The sequence below is a fragment of the Streptopelia decaocto genome, assembly GCF_964273445.1.
Source record: "Streptopelia decaocto genome assembly, chromosome: 20".
Classification (NCBI taxonomy): domain Eukaryota; kingdom Metazoa; phylum Chordata; class Aves; order Columbiformes; family Columbidae; genus Streptopelia; species Streptopelia decaocto.
Genome location: NC_138675.1, coordinates 2,936,741 through 2,952,275, shown reverse-complemented (window position 1 = coordinate 2,952,275; position 15,535 = coordinate 2,936,741). Strand labels below are relative to the sequence as shown.

The window sequence follows — 15,535 nt, the reverse complement described above, 5'->3', positions numbered from 1 at the left end:
ACCCAGATGAGGGAAATTCCCTTCCCCAACTCCCCCGTTCTGCCATAAATCACGTATGGTAATGGCACCTGAGAGAATTAACGATGCTTTAATTAACATTTGCTGTGGCGGCGTTGAGTTTTCAATTAGAGACACGCAGGAGCAGGGAGGGGAGCCCCTGTTTTTGGGAGCCTGGAGCAAGAACAGCCAAAAAACCCAGGACTGACACGGGGGGAACCCCCCGCGCCCCATCTGGCGCCTGCGGGCGGGCAGAGCCACCCACGTCCTCCCACGCGTTCAAAAAAATTCCATGAAGCTCCAATAAAAAATGGTGAGTTTAACAAGGAAACGGGATATTTCCTCGTTGAACATTAACGAGAAGGGCCCGCCGGCTGTAGATGGCAGTGGCTGCCTGTCACAGCCAGGCTGCCTGCCTGGCCCTGCCTGGCCCTGCCTGGCCCTGCCTGCGGGGGGAGAGCGGGGATCCCAGCGGGGAGAAGCCAAACCGGGGTTCGCTGGCGGAGGCGTCTCCCTGCTGTCCCCACGGTTATTGCCCTCCCGTGCCCTTTGTGCCCTCCTGCCGCTGCCGGGAATCAAAACCTCCTTTTATCGGCACAAAAAACCCCCAAAACAGACGAGAAACTCCCAGACAAAGAGCAAGAAATCCCCGAGGGATGGGCTCTGCCAAACCACACCTGTCATCCTGACAGCCGGGATTTAAGATCCGGACCAGCTGAGACCTCGATTCTTTTCCCTAAAAGCAATTTTCTGCTGTAAAAATCATATTTAGAGACTATTTTAATGAGTATCGCTGCCTATCGCTCCCTGTACGGTACCAAGGTTTTGCCCTTCGCTCCCCAGTTGCAGTTTTCTGGGGACCCACCACCCCAAAAAGCCTCGTTCTCTCGATGGGGACAGCAGGGACGTCACCCCCCAGGCAGACAGGTGCAGGACGCGGCCTCAAGCCCCAGCACTTTCCCCAGGGAATGGAGCTGTCAAGCAAAGCCTAAAAATACCCTTTTTTGGGGGCTGTGCTTTCCCCGCTACCTTTTGCCTCCTGTTTTCAAGCTTTCCCCCGCGATATCTCGGGCGGAGATGGAACCTTATGTAAGGAGCTGACAGCTCGGGGGTGTGCGGGATTGGGGCTCGTGCGGCTCTGGGAGCTGAGGGTGTCACCAAACGAGGGGTTTCGGGGTGGGAACAGCCCCGGGGCAGATTGACCTGACCCTGTGTCCCCGTCCCGCTTGGTCCCAAAACGAGCTGGGCTCCCACTTCTGGAAGAAATCCACTGGTGAAGATGTTGTACCAGCCTCATGCAAATATGGATTTTGCTGCTGTCCCCACTGTCTCCCCAACTCTGCTCCGCAGGGATGCACCAGGAATGCCTGAACCCCCCAAATTAGCTGTGGTCTTCCCCAAAATGGTGACCCCAGCCTTCCCAGGAAGCCCCAGCTGTCTGACTGCTGGGAAGTAACCCCGATGGTCTGTGCTGGGGCAGACTCTATGGAATGCTCACAGACACCCCAAAGCCACCCCACTGTCCCCAGGGAAAGGCTTGTACAGGGACACGTCCTGGGGACCGAGAGCGCCCAGACCGACTCCCCACGTCGCAGCCCCCCAAAAAGTGCCAGAATCCCATTGACAAGTCATTTCTGCTGGGGTGTGCAGGGCAGATGTGGGGCTGAGTCCCAGTGCTGGGGTCCCCAGGGATGCTGTGGGGCAGCCTGGGCTCCCCAGCTGTGGCTGTGGGGCAGCTCCAGGGTCCCCGGGGATGCCGTGGGGCACACTGGGGATGGTGTGTGGCAGCTCCAAGCTCCGCAGGGCTCCTTGTTCAACAGCTCCGGGGAACCAGGGATACTGTGGGGCAGCTCCAGACTCCCCACGGATGCCCGTTCGGCAGCTGTGGGCTTCACAGGGATACCGTGGGGCACCCCAGGGATGCTGTGGGGAAGGTCCAGGCTCCCCAGGAATGGTGCGGGGCATCCGGGGATGCTGTGGGGCAGCTCCGGGCTCCCCAGATGTGGCTGTGGGGCATCCGGGGGATGCTGTGGGGCAGCCGCGGGGATCCCCGGGGTGCGTGGGGCAGCCCCGGCGGGAGGGGCGGTCCCGTTCCCGGGGGCTGTGCCGCTCCCGCCCCGTCCCTCCCGGTCCCGCCCCCCGCTCCTCTATCGCCGCCACCGCCGGAGCCGCCGCCGCAGCCGCGGAGCCGCCAGCAGCGCCGGGCCGGGATGTGACGGGGCGGCCGCCCCGCGCCCCGCTCCGCCGCTGCCCCGGGCCCGCGGGCCCCGCGCCCCGGGAGGCTGTCGGGGGGCGGCGGCGGCGGCCCCGGGCCCCCCCCCGCCGCCCCCATGTCGGAGGGGCCGCCCTACGGCGAGGGGCAGCTGGCGGGGGACGCGGCCGTGGGGCAGCTGCCGTTCCCCGTCCGCCTCGGCGGCCCCGACGGGCTCCTCGCCGGCGGGCAGGGCAAGCGGCCGCCCAAGCTGGGGCAGATCGGGCGCAGCAAGAGAGGTGGGTGCCGGGGGGAGCGGGCGGGGGGCAGCGGGAGGTTCCCCGGGGACGGGAGCGGCCCCGGGTACCCGGCGGGATGTCGGGCACGGTGCCCCAGGGACCTTCCCGGGGATGCAGGACAGCGGGGACTGTCCCCAGGGACAGGGCACGGTGCACCGGGCGCCTCGCGGTCTATTTGGCATCGTGCCCAAGGGACCTTCCTCAGGGACGTGTCCCCCGGTACCTGCCCGGGATGCAGGGACCGTCCCCGGTGCACAGGGTACCCGGGGTGGCATAGGGACCAGGGCCCTTTCTGGGGATGCAGGACACCAGGGACAGGGCACGATGCACCAGGCAACGCGCCCAAGAGACCTTCCCCAGGGGTTTTGGGTAGTGGGGACCCTCCTGGGCACTTTGCCGGGGGGGTCAATCAGCAGGGACCTTCCCCAGGGACAGGACGTTGTCCCCCCAAGGACCATCCCCAGGGTGTAGAGGAGAAGGGACTGTCCCTGGGGACAAAGCACCGTACCCCAGGCACAGGAACCTTCCCCAGGGACAAGGCACCAGCACCGGGGTTGGGGTACCAGGTACCCTCCCCAGGGACGGGGCACAATGTGCTGGGTACTCTGGGGAGTTTCGGGCACCACGCACCAGGTACCGATACCCCCCAGGCTTCACCAGGGATGCAGAACCCCCCAAGCCCACCCTGAGGTGCCACCACCCTGGGGTGACCTTGGGCGAGAGGAGCACGGCGGCAGCGTATTCATCACCGTTCTGTTCTTTCTGCTTTCCAGTGGTTATTGAAGACGATAGAATTGATGATGTGCTGCAAAATCTCACGGAAAAAGCCCCTCCCGGTGTTTAAAGCCTCCCCGGGGACGCTCGGCTGGAGCTGAGGGGGTCAGGGGGTGGTGGGGGGGGTCGCTTTACAACGGCGCAGGTTATCGGCAACAAATAAAGAAATCAGAGCCCCCCGCAGCACCGCACCGAGTGAGCATCCTCGCCAGCCCGCGGCCCCCAGCACCACATCCTGCCCTATGGGAGACGCGGAGGGAAAGCGGCGAGCGAGACGAAGCCCGGCGACAGATCAAATCATACATTAAAACGTAAAAGAAATCAATTGGAAAAGTAACGACCCGCTCCGACGCCCTCACACCCCAACCCACCGACTACAAACGGAGGCGTCGTGGCTCCGAATCACCCGCGGTTTCTATTCTCGGTGCGATGAACATGGCGAGACGGGGGGTAAGAGGGAAAGGGGCAGCGATGGAGGGAGGGGGCGGCCCCGGGGTCCCCCCGGACGGTTGTTCCCAGTGGGCACCTTGTTTACATTATTTAATCTTGCAAAAATGAATCCGTGCACTTGGATGTACCACGCTCTCCCCTCTTCCTTCCGTTCTTTTTTATGTTGATGTCTTTGGATGTTGGGAAATGATATATAAAAATAATATATATATATATATTTCATTTTAGTCACGTTTTAAGGTTCTCGAGGGGGAAAAAAAACAAACAACAGAAACAAAACTTTTATAAAGGAAAGGCCTAGAGGAAGAATTGCTGGTTTATTTTTTAAAGCTTGTACTTCTCGGTTGCTGTGAGCAAAGGGACAGATTTTATATGTACGGGGGGGCGGGGGGACGCTCGGCTTTTCTAACCACCATGCGGTCTGTACTGTGAGTGCTCTTGGTTTTATTTTTCTTATATTGTGGCCGTTTTCTTTCTTTAATAGATTGTATTAAAAACATATATATATATATACTACAAGAAATAATCTAATGTAATCACAAGAGTGCCAAACACTTGGAGATGCCGGAGGGCAGCGATTCCCTCCCCGAGTCAAGCAGCGCTCGGGGTTTTCTGCTCTTTCTAGGGCTCGGTCGGTCTCTCGTGGGGTTTTCTTTAACTTCTCTTTTCTAATCTTTCTTTTTAACTATTTTGCATGACTTGCATATAAAAAAATAGGGGAAAAAAGCGCCTCTCGCGCCAGCGTTCGGTTCCTTGTTCCTGTTTGCGACTCTAAACCAGACCTCAAGGCAGGGTCTTTTTCTTTCCTTTCCTCCTTTTTCTTAAATATTGTGTATGTTGCACTTTTATCCACTACACAGGGCTATTTCTGCAATGTCCAAATAAAAGGAAAAATGAAACAAAATGGAAAAATATATATATATATAAGGAATAAGCGCGGATCTGCCGTGCTTCCCCGCGTGCTGTGGGGCCCAGCGCTGCCAGCATCCCGCCCCAAACACCCCAAAACCGCCAAAATACAGCAGAAAAAACCTCCCCACGACCCCCGCGACTGGGGTCATGCTGCGCCCTGAATAATTAATTATAATTAATATTAATTTATGCGATTTGTTGGTTGGTTGGTCGGTGGGACAACGCCCCCAGGGCACAAATTCCATGGGGAAATTCAAGGCGAGGTCCCAAAAGCAGCTGCTGGGGATGGGGCGGGGACACAAAAAGGCGGCTTTGCAGCTGGGAAAACCTGGGGGAAATGGGGTTTTCATCCCAAACCCAAATCCCGGCCGGTTCCCCGCGATCGCATCGTTAATCATTGCCTGGGAGCAGCGTTAATTGGCCCTTATTACTCCCACCAAACCTTTGTGCCAGGGAGGGGGGGAATACAATCATTCCCTGGGAAACGGGTCCTGGGGACAGGGTTTTATTGCAAATAAAGCAATATATTGCAATAAAAGCAGCGTGATGCCGAGCAGGGCCGGCGCTGCTTCATACGGCGATGGCCGGGGGGGAAAACTGATAATTCTGGGGTGGGACGGGGAGCCGGTGCTGCCCAAACACCCCCATTTTCAGGCTCCAGCTCCTTTGCTATTTACCTCTCTATTTTTAACCCCACAGCCTCTCACAGGTAGGGGACGGGATGGGGAGATTTGCTCAAGCACTCCCTTGAAAAACAGCCAAACCAACCAAAATGAAACCAACCAAAACACAACAAATACTTGAATTCTTTGCCCATTGGGTTCAGCTCCGAGGTCCCAGGGGTTGGACTCGGGTGACACCACCAACAATTTGGCCCCGGGATTTTCCATCCTGGGTGACCCCACGTACCTGCAAAGCACAAGATGGGCTCGAGGGAAGGTTCTTTTTCCCTATTCTAGTGGTTTTTACCCCAACCAGCAGCTGGGTGCGAGCAGCCACAGCCCACAGAGCAGCAGAGCATCCTGCATCCCAAGCAGCTCACACACATAACCATGGGCTTTTATATACCCAAAAGCCCCAGTTTTGCATTAAAACCTGATCTACGGGTCTGCCAGACCCAATTACCCACTTTTTCCCCATGCATAAAAACACCAAAACAACCTAAACACCCCAAAATCCCCCAAAACCCAGCTGCACCAGACCAGGTGCTGCAGCGATGCGGTGCCAGGAACCCCCCCCCAAAAAAACCCCTCGACACCCCGGAACGAAGCAGAAAAATCCCGAAAGCCGAGGGGGAAGGGAGGCTGAAAGGAGAGGAGATTCTGCTAAATTATAAACCGCTTCTTTTATCTGCATCTTTCATGCACAGCACATCAATAATGGAGCAGGAGAGCGCGGCGACACGGCGGCTGCCGGCGAGGATGAGGATGGAGGGGCAATAAAAAGGGGGTTGCGGGATGCATATGGGGGAAGATGCACCCCAGAGGCTGAGCTGGGGATCCCCCAGCCACGCATCGCCGGGAGATGATATTCTGAAGGAGGATTTAAGGATTAAGGCGGCCGCGGGACAGGAGTTTATTGCATACATTATTTAACAGATGGCCCAGCGCCGGCAGGCGGCTGCCTGCGATCTCCACGGTGACCTTGGCCGGGAGACGCCGGTGTCACCGCCGGGATCTGGTTACCGGGACCGGTGGAGAAAATACATAAAAACAACCCAAAAAATACAATAAAACACCCCCTCCCCCCCAACCCCAGCCCAGGGAGCCAGTACCCAGCAGCTCCAGTGCCAAATCCCCATGGAAACTGCAAAAGAAATCAGAATCCCCACCCAATTCTGGCCCATATGTGCTGCTGGTTTTGGCAGCGGTGGGAGAAAAAGGAGGAAAAAATTAAAAATAATTTTTAAAAAGCTGTTTGTGGGTTTATTTACTGAAACTTGGCACCTTTGGAAGGAGGAGGTGGTGGAGGGACAAAGGTGCAAAGGTCCCGGTGGCACCCGGAGGGGTTGCTGCGCTCAAACAAGCACTTTTAGCCCAAATTCCTGGGGATTTTGGCACTAGGGGGAAGGTGCTAAAACAATTGGTCCCCCAGCAAACCCGACCCCAACCCCTCACACCCAAAAGCCATGGGGAGTGGTTTTATCCATCTCAAAATCCTCGCATTTTCTGCAGGATTTAAACCCCCGCAGCATCAGCCCTTTGCATCGTGTAAACCCCCGTGGGGATGATACCAGCACCACGGGTGCCCATTTTGGGGCTGTATCAGTGTCCCCGCCACTCATTTCCCGCATCAGTTTGTAATAATCCATAGGAAAACACCCCAAAAATCAAGGGCAGTGGGTGGCAGCCAGGGAGAAGCAGGCGAGCCCCCCAAAGTGCTTCCCCCAAAAGGATGCCCATGTAGCAACCGCCCAAAATAAATATTCCTTCTTTATTCTGTTCATCCTACCAAAACTAGGGCATGTTAAACTAGGCCAGCGCTCCCCTGCAAAGTGATTTATTTTTCATGGGGGGCCGCAGAGCAGCGTGTCCAGGGCAGGGATGCTCCATCCTGCCCCCAAACGCCGCCGTTTGGGGGAAGAAAATGGGGTCAGTTATTCCTCTTGTTGAAAATAAATAAAACAAACCACAATGACTCAGAAGGAGGCGGTTTAAGTGACTTTCAGTGGAAAAGACATGAAACCGGTCATTTTAACGGTCTCAAACCCGCTTTGATCCATTCTCTTGAGACCGCTGCTGCTTCCCGCCGCGCACCGTTAATGGTTCATATTGCGGTGCCACCGACATAACGTACCCTTTGGAAAATAGAAGAATGGGCAAAAATGGGCAAAAACATGAAGGAAATTCTGCCCTGCAGGAAAATTATTTATTTTATTTTCCCCTCGCTTTTTTAACACAGGAATAAGAAAAACCCCAGTGGCTGCGCCATCCCAGCTCCAATTTCTGTGTGGGGTGATGCAGGCCTTGGGCATTCTTTTGACTTTTTAATATTTGTTTTCCACTGAATTTCTCTCTGCCTTTGGGGTTCACCCCAGGAGAAGGGTCTCTTGCAGGATGGGGCCAAACAGTCACTTTTTGGGGGGGATTTTGGGGTGCTGCGGGTCCCCCATCCGCAGGCTCTCTGTCCCACAGCCACTAGAGGCCACTGGGGCTCTGTGATCCCACCCGATTCAGCCACTCGGGACGTTTGGACACAACATCAGCGCCCAAAAGGCTGAAATGGAAGGGAGAAAAATAGTATAACACACAAGCAGCACAATTTGGGGCTCATCTCCCATCTCCACTGGTACTCCCAGAGCGTCAGAGACCGCATGGGAGATGCTAAAAGAGCTTCTTTTCACCCCAAATCCCTCCTGCTGCCCGTCTCTGGGAGCCCCAAAGCAGCGCTGCCACTCTCCCCAGGCTCTTTCTTTTCTTTTTAGCCTGGAGTTAAAATTTCTAGGATATTCTAAACAGCTGCTCCCGCTAATGAGGACTAAGCGAAACATCAGACATCTTCATTTATACATTGCTCAAGGTGTCAAACTGTTGCTTTACAACAACAAGTGGGAGACACCTCACCAAATAAAAGAAGAAAAGTTTCAGTCTGAGCTAAATGCAGAAGCAGATGCTCAAATAAAACCCAAGCCCGAGCAAAGCACCAGGCTCTGCAACCCCACCGGTTCAATATCCAACATTAGAGGGGGTTTGCAACCCCACTGATGTTTTATCAGTTAAATATTCAAGGTTAGAGGGGGGTTATTTTTATTATTTGGGGGGGGATGCCTGCACAACCTCATATTTTTCCAACCCAGGAGCATTTTCACATCCTCAGCGGGCAGATACAAAAGAAACCTGTGGAATTAGGGCTCATTCCCCATGCTGTGGCATTGCAATTATTAATATATATTAATTTATACATATATTAATATACATACTAATTTTTGCATGTGTGACACCCGTACGAGCCCTTTGCTTTAAGACCCCCCTGTTCCTGGTGGCTTTTTAACATCTCCCCATCCCACTCGTCCTTTCCTATTGTTTGATGAGCAAACATGGAAAGAAAGGGAGAAAAGCAGCTGCCAGGAGCATCTCTTGGGGTCCCCAGAGCTTTGTGTCCATGGCTTGGAACAACCAGCCCCTTTCCAGAGTGGGGGACAAAAGCAAAGCAAAGCAAAATAAGCAAACCACAAAAATACACACCCCCCCAGCACCAGCCCGTGTGATTTAACACCCTGAAATACCCGGCGGTGACTCACGGTGCTGGGATGGGGCCAATCCAGCTCTGAGTCAGTCGCGCTCAGCTGTGTTTGCCCCCCACACACCCCCCGTTTCCCAGTTTTGCTCCAAACCTGCTCAAATACAAACAAATAGGCAGCAATTCAGAGACAACAGAATGGGGCTCAGCCGATGGTGCCCCCTCCTAACCCCCCCGGCATCCCCAAATCCCCAACAACGGGGCCAAACACACCAGTGTTTTGCAAAAGCCAGGCTTGGGGAGCATTAAAGGGGCTCTTAAAAAACCAAAATGTATTTTTGGAGGGGGACACACACCCAGGAGGTTCTTGCCACAAGGAATCACTCAGGATTTTCCAACTAGCTCTAATTAATTAGCATTTCCTCAGCTTAGCATCGTTTTAAACCTGAAGCACCAACTAATTCCCCATGGTTGTGTCCAGAGGGAGAAAATACGGAGCAAAGCCCCTGCCCGGTGCTGGCTGAGGGGATGGGGGAAGCCCCAGGACTGGGACACCCCCATTGTGAGGGGTGGTGGGTGCTGGTGGAACTGGGACCAGGCTGGGTACAAGCCAGTCCCAGCCCTTCCCAAGCCACAGCATCCTACAACATCCCCAGCGGGACGGAAAAGAGCCAGAAACAGAGTTTATTTGGGAAGGGGTGCCTTTGGAAAGCCAACCTGGGGTTATTTTCAACTGATCTGGACAAATAAATTTGGGGGAACCTCTTAGAGCAAACAAATGTTGTGTGCCACGGTGAGCAAGATCTAGCATGGTGCAAAGCCAAGCCGGGCTTAACCACCCACGGGGTTTAACCTCCCGGGATTCTCCAGGCCAGGGTAATCCCAGCCTGGTCACCCAGGTTAATGCAGGTGAGGAATGGCAGAGGGTGAGCGGCCCTGCACCGCAGGCAGGACGAGACCCGCAGCATCCTCAGCATCCTCAACCCATCTCCATGGCAACAGGGTTCAGCTCCAAATTGGCGGCGGGCGCCGGGGAAGCAGGGGCGAGGAGGGGGCTCCAAAGGACACCCAGCACAGCAAAACAACGAGGTTTCATAATTAAAAATAAATAAAGAATTTCGCATCTTGGTGCGCCGGGAGCGGGCACGAGGGGAAGCCGAGGCCACGACACAGCGACACCCCCCAGGACACCCCCATTGGGAGGTTTGGGGAGGTGCACCCCATCCCATCACCGCTCGACACAGCTCCCGCTCAGCCCATTTCAGCTGTACCAGCCTTCCCAGTTTAACCTTTCCTTTCCAGCCAGAAGCAAACAGCCACAAAACCTTCAAAACATTCATCCTGAACACCAGGGAAACAAATAAGGCATCCTGGGCAGATGCAGGTGGGAGGGCGCCCAGGCGGGTGTACGGATGCTCACGGGTGTTCGGATGCTCCGGGGGCCCCCGCAGCCGCTCACCCCCGCGCCACCGGCTGCAGCACTGTTACACAAGGCTGCCAGCACTTGCATAAGCCGCAGCAGCGCGCACAGCCCCGAGGAGAGAGGAAAAAGCAGCGGGACCCACGGCCCCCGAGCTGCGTCGTGGCGTGGGACCCATGGCCTGAGCCCGGCTTGTCCCGTGGGTCCCACAGCAGGGACAGCTGTGCCTAAATGCGGTGACATCCCCAAGCCCATCCCTTCATCATCCTCACCAGGGAGACCCAAAAAATGAGGAATTCAACCCACCGCAGCTCAAACCCAGGACAAAAGCTGCCAAAACCCCCAAAGCCAGCGAGCAGCACACGCATCAGCCCTGCAGCATGCAGCACTCGCTTGCTGCCACTTCAAGCCATGGGATTGGGGAATAGCTCCAAAGACAAACCAGTTTTTAAAGGTGTTTAACCAAACATGAAGGGGTGTGGGACGGGGAAGGTTGGGAGCAGCATCTCCCACTCCTGGAGAGGCTCTGCAGGGCAGCAAACACACGGTTGAGCAGCAGCCATCGACCCCCAGACCTCACCCTAGGAACATACACATCAGCAGCACAGAGATGCATTTGGCCAAAACACCCAGTAATTTTGCATCTTGATGCACCAAAGTAATATTGTTTCTACCCATCATGGTGCTTTGGCATCAGTTCCCCTTGCACAAGCAAGAGAGGGTTGCAAGGAGCTGCAGCCCCAACCCGACCACCTTTCCAAAGGCATTTACACCCCACATTCCAGGTGTAAATTTCCCCCAACCCTGCACACCCACATGTATTTATCATACATCCCTTTGCCTTCCTTCTTTGTGCATGGAAAGAGTTAACAAGACAAAAAGCCAGAAAGCCCCTAATTTAATGGGCAGGGAGCTCACAGACCTTTAGCTGAGTTTTTTGCACATCGGCACCAGAATATCTGCACATTCAGGAGATTTAATGACACGAACAACTGAAGCGACCACACAGGACTCGTGCTCATGTGTAAATCCCAACCTGACACACGCTGCCCCTGGCAAAGGTGACTTTGGAGGTGGCACAAAAGAGCAGAAATCCAGAAAAGGCCATTGCACAGAGCATAGAATTCTACCCATTTAAATGCAATACCTAAAATCAACAGTGCAAAGCCACCGGCATCCCCGGAGCCAAAACAAACACTTACTGGTGACCCTTGGGTGGCAACAGCAGCTCCTTGTAGCATAAAGGGACAAACTTCATCCTCCTGGCCCCTTTGAGCTGGGGAATGGCCCAAGAACAGCACCAGTGGGTGTGCAAACATCCCAAAAAGAGGACACAAACAGGCTCCCCATGCACCCACCCCTCCTGCAACCCCCCCAAACCTCTGCTTTAGGTCTTATATAACCTTTGGGATCAATAAATTACAAAAACTCAGAGCAGCTGTCCTGGGTGTGAGTATAGAGAGGGAGGGGGGAAAAAACACAACCCAAAACGGCCCAAACTCCAGGGGTTTGAAGAGCTTCCAGCCCAGGTGATTCCCACTAATACACATAATTAAGATGATGCCCAGCAAAGTGCATGTGTGGGGTCACCAAATCCCACTAAAAGCCCCGTTTTCCTGCAAAAAAGGTGGCATGTGAAATTAGGGGCAACTGGCAACTATTTCTGCTCCTGCAGCTTCTTGTGTGACGAGCACCCCTGAGAAACACAGCAAAGCTCTGGGCATATTTTATAGATTAAATTCCACATGTATATATGTATTTCTACCTTATCCATGTTGTGCGCTCAGCAGAGTTGCAAGGTGTGGGGCTGGCTGGTTTTGAGTGGAAAGCTTGGGAGTTTGGGGTCAAAAGGAGCTGCTGGGTGCACAGCAGCTTCCATCCCATGGGGGCTGAATTTAAGGGCTCCCTGGACCCCTTATTTCCCCTTATTTGATGGGCAGAAGCCTCTGGAAATCCATTCTCCTTCCTCGTGCATGGGTTTACTCTCCTTTTTATTTTCCTTAATTTCTGGATCTTGGAGATGGAGCCAGACAAATGCAACCGATTGTGTAACGTTTTGCTCCAAAAGCTTCTTAAACAGCCACATATTTCTATTGGATTTCCCTTGCCCTTCGCTGCTGATTACTGGAGTATTTATATATAAATAGAAGCTGTCTTCCCCATAATCTGCTTGTTTCTCCTAATTAACTCGGGGCTGCGCTCGTCGCGTTGCTCAGCCCTTGGGTTTTGGGGGTGCTGGGATCTGGCAGCACTCCGTGAACCCAAATCTGCCAGATTGGGGCTGGAATTGCTTTTGAGCTGGTTTCGAGGGAGCAAAACCCTCCTGACACCCAGAAACTTGGGAAAAAAGCCCCTTTTCTAAACTTTTCTGTGCACAGTATCTGCCCCAACATCCTCCTCATCCACCCAGCCCCCTGCTCAAACACAGTTTCTTCGCCGCACCTTCATCCTCACCGACTTTTCCCCTCATTTATGGAACATCTCCATTTGCTAATTATTTTAATCATTATTACTCATCTTTTCTCTTCTTTACCCCCCCCCCCCTTAATACTTCATCTCGGGCCTGTCAATCACTTTAATAGCTGTTTACAACCTATCATCAAGTCTTGCATAACATCCTCATGACTTCGGCTCAGATGCCTCTGAAACACCCAAAAAGCTGCCCCTGAGCTCTATTTCGGGAGCGCTAAAGCCCACGGGCACCAACCGGCCGCATCCCCCGGGCTCTTGGGATGGGAAAAAAGAATCAAAGGGAAAAACATCCTCAAAGCAAAAAAAATACATATAGTTAAGATAAAACGACACCATGCTGCAACCTGGTCTGGATTTCGGGGGTGAGGGCTTGTTTGGGGGCTGCTGACCTCAAGCATCATAGGTAGATTCTATATTGCTCTGCTGTGTCTTATTGGAGAAATCAGGAGCAAGAAGCATCCGGAGAAGCCCTGGACCACTTTGTGGATGCTCCTGGGGGGCTGTGACTGCACCGTGGCCTCTTTCCCCGTTTTCCTCGGCAGAAATTAGGGGGGAAAAACACACAAGACACAGCAAATGCTATGAAAAAAGCTCATTTTCCAGCAAAGTTCTCCACTCCGTTGGCGGGCAGACGGGGGCAGAGGCACAATCTGTGCTGGGATGGCTGCGGCACGTCGCCAGCCCTTTTCGGCTGTGGGGTGTGTGTGGGGGACACACACACGACGGGGCTTTTTTAAGCTCTCCTGTCCTCCCCCTCTCCGGCAGGTTTCATAACCCTGCAAAGCACGAAAAAGCTCCATCGGGTGCTGGCTAACGAGCCCCTGCGGCTAATAGCCCTGGCAGGGATGTTGAGCAGCAAAATCTCCCCATGTCAGGGCAGGTTGGGGGTCTCTGTGGGGTCCCACCACCTGCTGTCACCCGCCTGACACCCACGCCAGGTGTTTTGCACCAGGGTTACCCCAATTTGGCCACCTCTCTCTCCAAAACACCCCTCGGCACTGATTGTGGGGCTGAGAAGCTTCTCCCTCCCTGTGTGGATGCAAATATTTATTTACACAGTATAAAGGGGCTTATTTATTAAGCTCGAGCTGACAACTGTATCCAAACTAATTTCTCCTAATGAAGCACTTGCAGTCACCCTGGCAACAGCATCGGAGCACCCAAGTCTTAAAGACAATGACTTGATGGGGTGAAAATCCCCTCGGATGGTGAGGGGGACCCTCAGAGATGTGAGAGACCTATCCCCACTCCATCCCTGGAGAAGGTGGTGATCCCAGCCTTTCCTGCTCTCATTAACAGCCCAATTAGCTAACTGAAGGGCAGTTAATGAACCAAGAGGTGCCACAGCACAGCAGGAAGGCAGGATCGGGCATTTTTTTAGCACACGGTGGGTCCCTCAACTCAGTCCTGGGTGAAATTATGGGGAAAACTGCATTTTCCATTGATTTGGCTTTGCAAATGGAACAGCAAAGATGGGCAGCACTGGAGCAGCAGGGAGAATTTGGGAAGGAAAAGAGGATTAAAGAGCAATTACCAACTCCTGGCCCAGTGCCCTTCCCCAATGGGTGAAGGCAGAGATGGGGGGATGAGACGGAAACACCTGACTCCTCTAATCTGGTCCAGAGGGGGCAAATCGAGCTGTAACTGCCTATTTCTTAAAAATACGTGTATATATACACAGGTCACCAAAGGCAAGAGGAAACAGGAGCAGGTCCTTACTTGAACATAAGGGATCACATAGCTCCTACCTCCTGAGTTGGGCTGGAAAACCTGATGGATGCTTTATTAATGCCTGTAATGATAACAACAGTAATTAAGGAAGGTGTAGGATGAAGGCAGAACTTCAGCATCCTGCTGATGGCCCAGGTGACAGGATAAATGCTGAAATCTCTGATTCTGGAGACAGAGACGGCAGCAGGATTTCTCTGCTCCTTGTCTCTGCCTCATAGAAGAATTAAATCTGCTTGCCCCTGGTTTTTATTAATAAATCCCCAGATCCGTCAGTTTACAAAGCGCTGTGCAATTTGGGGTCTGCAAAACACAGCTCCCCAGAACCTGATGGAAGCTGCTTCCCCTCTGAAATCCTGATCTTGACTCATACATGAAATTAGGATGGGATTTTGGTTTTTTTCCTGGATGGTCACACAATGCTCCAGCCAGCTGGGGTGTCCCTGGGGACAAGGGAAACCATCCCCCCACACTTTGAAAGAAAGGACCAGCACTGGGCAGTCAAGCAGGCTGTGATTTACTGGGACAACAACACTTCTGCAACACAGAACACAACCGTGCCCAGACACCTGGCTGGCAAACCCGCAACGTCACCGAGCATCACCGTGCTGGGGACACCAGAGAGGTGACACCACGAGCAGAGAGCAGAGGGATGCTCGTGGTCCCCAGCACAAATTTCTCTCCCATTTTCCCCCCTGAGACACACAGACATGAAACAGAAACCTGGTGAAACACAGTAAGAGGGGGGGTCGAAAGGCAACAGGTTTCGGATGGGCTCCACGGGTGCTGCAGCCACGCCGGAGGTGACAATGGGTGGTTCCCTCCGTGGGCACTTGATCCGCAGAGCTGGATCCTGCAGAAAAGCCTGTCCTGGGGGGCACTGGGCAGGACCCCATGCTGCTGGGGCTGGGCAGCGAGCTCAGGGCCTCCCCAGCTGGCAGAGAATTAGGAGGAGTGGTGGTGAGGGCACCCAGCTCCTTGCAGGTGGTGAGAGTGAGTGTCCCCATGCCTGCTGGGGTGTCCCAGGCAACCGGTTTAAGGAGAGTCCGTGCTGGCACGGACCATCCTAGAATCACAGAATCATTTTGGTTGCAAAAGCCCCTCAAGATCATG

General features: G+C 54.0%; 1 protein-coding gene across 1 annotated transcript; it reads left to right on the top strand.

The window, feature by feature from the left end:
* Nucleotides 1–2,225: 2,225 nt before the first annotated feature.
* Nucleotides 2,226–4,623, top strand: CAMK2N1 (calcium/calmodulin dependent protein kinase II inhibitor 1). The gene is made up of 2 exons (XM_082069875.1): nucleotides 2,226–2,487; nucleotides 3,261–4,623. Exons 1-2 carry the CDS (start codon nucleotides 2,328–2,330, stop codon nucleotides 3,329–3,331), a joined length of 231 nt encoding a protein of 76 aa, XP_081926001.1. The 5' UTR covers nucleotides 2,226–2,327; the 3' UTR covers nucleotides 3,332–4,623.
* Nucleotides 4,624–15,535: the final 10,912 nt, after the last annotated feature.

Excerpts from the sequence above, each read along its gene's own strand:
- CAMK2N1 (XM_082069875.1), top strand. The coding sequence starts at position 2,328 with ATGTCGGAGGGGCCGCCCTACGGCGAGGGGCAGCTGGCGGGGGACGCG. Across the intron at positions 2,488-3,260 it reads GATCGGGCGCAGCAAGAGAG|TGGTTATTGAAGACGATAGA; the intron begins GTGGGTGCCGGG and ends TCTGCTTTCCAG.